Source organism: Melampsora larici-populina (genome assembly GCF_000204055.1).
Source record: "Melampsora larici-populina 98AG31 unplaced genomic scaffold MELLAscaffold_322, whole genome shotgun sequence".
Classification (NCBI taxonomy): Eukaryota; Fungi; Basidiomycota; class Pucciniomycetes; order Pucciniales; family Melampsoraceae; genus Melampsora; species Melampsora laricis-populina.
The window spans coordinates 4,744-7,059 of NW_006769064.1; the positions used below are offsets into that span (position 1 = coordinate 4,744).

Genomic DNA, 2,316 nt, shown 5'->3' on the forward strand with positions numbered 1-2,316 from the left:
GAAAATGTTTGGACGTTCACATCGAGGAATCTATCTGATTCAAATTTTGGCTCCGCGGGAATCCAGAAATCATGAGAACCATGAATAACCTCTAACGTCAAGCACTTTGCGCGTATAGCCGACTTGTCTTTATAAAAGAAAATTGGAACAACCACCCGCAAGTCTTCCAGCTGGGTCGGTTCATAAATGTAAAAGTGTTCCCCTTCCACATCCACCATGGGTACTTGAAGGCTTGGAGGCAGGTCTTCACGCCACTTCTTTGATTGGGAATAACGGTCCACCGTGACGCCTTCGTCTGTTTTGGGGAAAAATTCAAGATGAGGTGCGACTTCTGGGTTACTCAGTTCCTACACATTAGACCAAACAAATTAGACCTTAATGAGTGGATCAAAAGCCAAGAGACGGGCTCACTTGTGATATGATATCACAAACTGAGAGAGTGAAACAAGGGTTCCCAAGTGGGCTGATTCTTTCTAAGACCCGCAGGCCGAGGCGATCCTTGAGATCGCTGCGTACATTCTTGATGTGGCCTGAAATTTTAAGATTTCAGTATTGTAATTGGGCCATAAAATGTAAAAGCAAAATTGTACTGACCCAGATCAGGCAGATCCACTTTGAGAATTCTCTTCAAAATAGCGCGGATGTGATTGTATTCTGCGGTAGACATCAGGTTGCGCCCGGTCCCCAACATCAATAGAGCAGCAGCGTGCTGGAGTTCAAGCAAAGATTCAATATGACTCAAAGTAAGCACTTAGCCAGACCTAAAGCGGGCGGACTGGGAACACTAGCCCACCTCTGCCTTTCGTAAAGGGTACCACGGAAGCCACGTATCTGTGGCGGCCAGGTCGGAATCGAGCTCAACCGTTGGCCGTGAATTGCTTTTGGAGTCGGAGTTGTCCAGAAAGGAGTCTATGTCCACACTGGACTCTCTGGAGTCTTGAGACTGAACCTCAAATACGTTTGGGGGTGATGGATCGTATAATGAGGCCAGCTCATCGGAGCTTTCGCCCAGGCCATCGTCAAGATGATCCATGTCGTGATCGCGTCCTGGCATATCCGCTGGTATATCTTGCTCCTCAGGAAACATCGAGCCTGACAATGTTGAAAAGCTTTCAACGGCGTTGCGAGAGCATAAACCCGGAGGTGCCGCGGCAGGCTGAGCGGCAGAGACCCTTTCAAGCTCGACTCGTACTCGGTCTATATGAGTTTTCAACTTGCTATGTTTGATTATGTCTTTGAAGGTTCGTCCGGTACACAACTTACAGGTCCACTGACCCTTGTGTGGACCTGACGTGCATTGCACAAAGTCTAAGGCAACGAAAATCAACAATATGGATCGATCATGATCAATCAAAGTGGTACAGATGTGACCGCGAGTGAAGAAAACCTCACGTTCTTGTGAAGTGGCTTGAGCCGAGGATACAAACCGCATGGTGTATGGAGTATGGAGTTATTGTGAGTGGTAACAAGACGATAACGAAAACTTTTCCAATTATCAGATATGATAACGAAGACTTTGCAATGGGTCATTCAGCGCGAAAGTGAAGACATCTTCACCTACTGGGGGTTGGGCATGTCTTCTGACATGTTCGATTTGAACCTCCGTATGCTTCTCATGCATCGGAGATACTTTTGAAGGGCTCGCGTGTGATAACTGTCTCGAATACGTGATAGTTATCGCCATTTTATATCTCTCTGACGCGTGTTTGGGGTCCATATCAGTGGCGTGGTGTCAGCGGCTGTAGGCCATGATCTTTCATTACGGATATAACACCGCTCAGCTCCACGTGGTGACAATGGCACGGCGTCCTGTGCTGTGGACTATCCGTGGAGCTCGCGAAAACGAGACGATTGGATGTTTATATGTAACTTAGACGGGCCCATGATCGTGCAGGGGTCGGGATTCTGAAAACCCCTGAACTCACGAAAATTTGCCCAAAAACCCTTTAGCGGTGTATGTATAAGAGGCGGATAGGGCTGTCAGGGCTTTGTAAAGCCCTGATACTGTGAAAAAGGGTACCGGTAGTTAGGTTTGAATCTATGATACTGTCATAGTGTACAGATGTAAACCCTAGATAGGGTGGATTTACAAGTGCTGTCGTGTATTTGTGAGTATATGAGGTCACCTCTTCGAATCCGGATTTTGACAGAGTTTCTATAAGCATATTCTCGGGGTCAGGGCCAGATTGAAGGGTAAATGGTTCAATTCCTCCTCACTGCATGTGTGTACATAGCTATTTCGTAGCCTGGTATGGCTTTGGGTGTCACATGATATGTGTTGTCGAGTATTTGGATATAGTACGTGTTCTGGCTTCC

At 46.9% G+C, this 2,316-nt stretch overlaps 1 protein-coding gene across 1 annotated transcript; it reads right to left on the bottom strand.

Annotated features, from left to right (window-relative positions):
- Positions 1 to 473: 473 nt before the first annotated feature.
- Positions 474 to 1,432, bottom strand: MELLADRAFT_89680 (uncharacterized protein; the record flags this gene model as incomplete). Its single annotated transcript, XM_007419650.1, has 4 exons — positions 474 to 508; positions 595 to 709; positions 794 to 1,287; positions 1,393 to 1,432. 4 exons carry the CDS (start codon positions 1,430 to 1,432, stop codon positions 474 to 476), a joined length of 684 nt encoding a protein of 227 aa, XP_007419712.1.
- Positions 1,433 to 2,316: the final 884 nt, after the last annotated feature.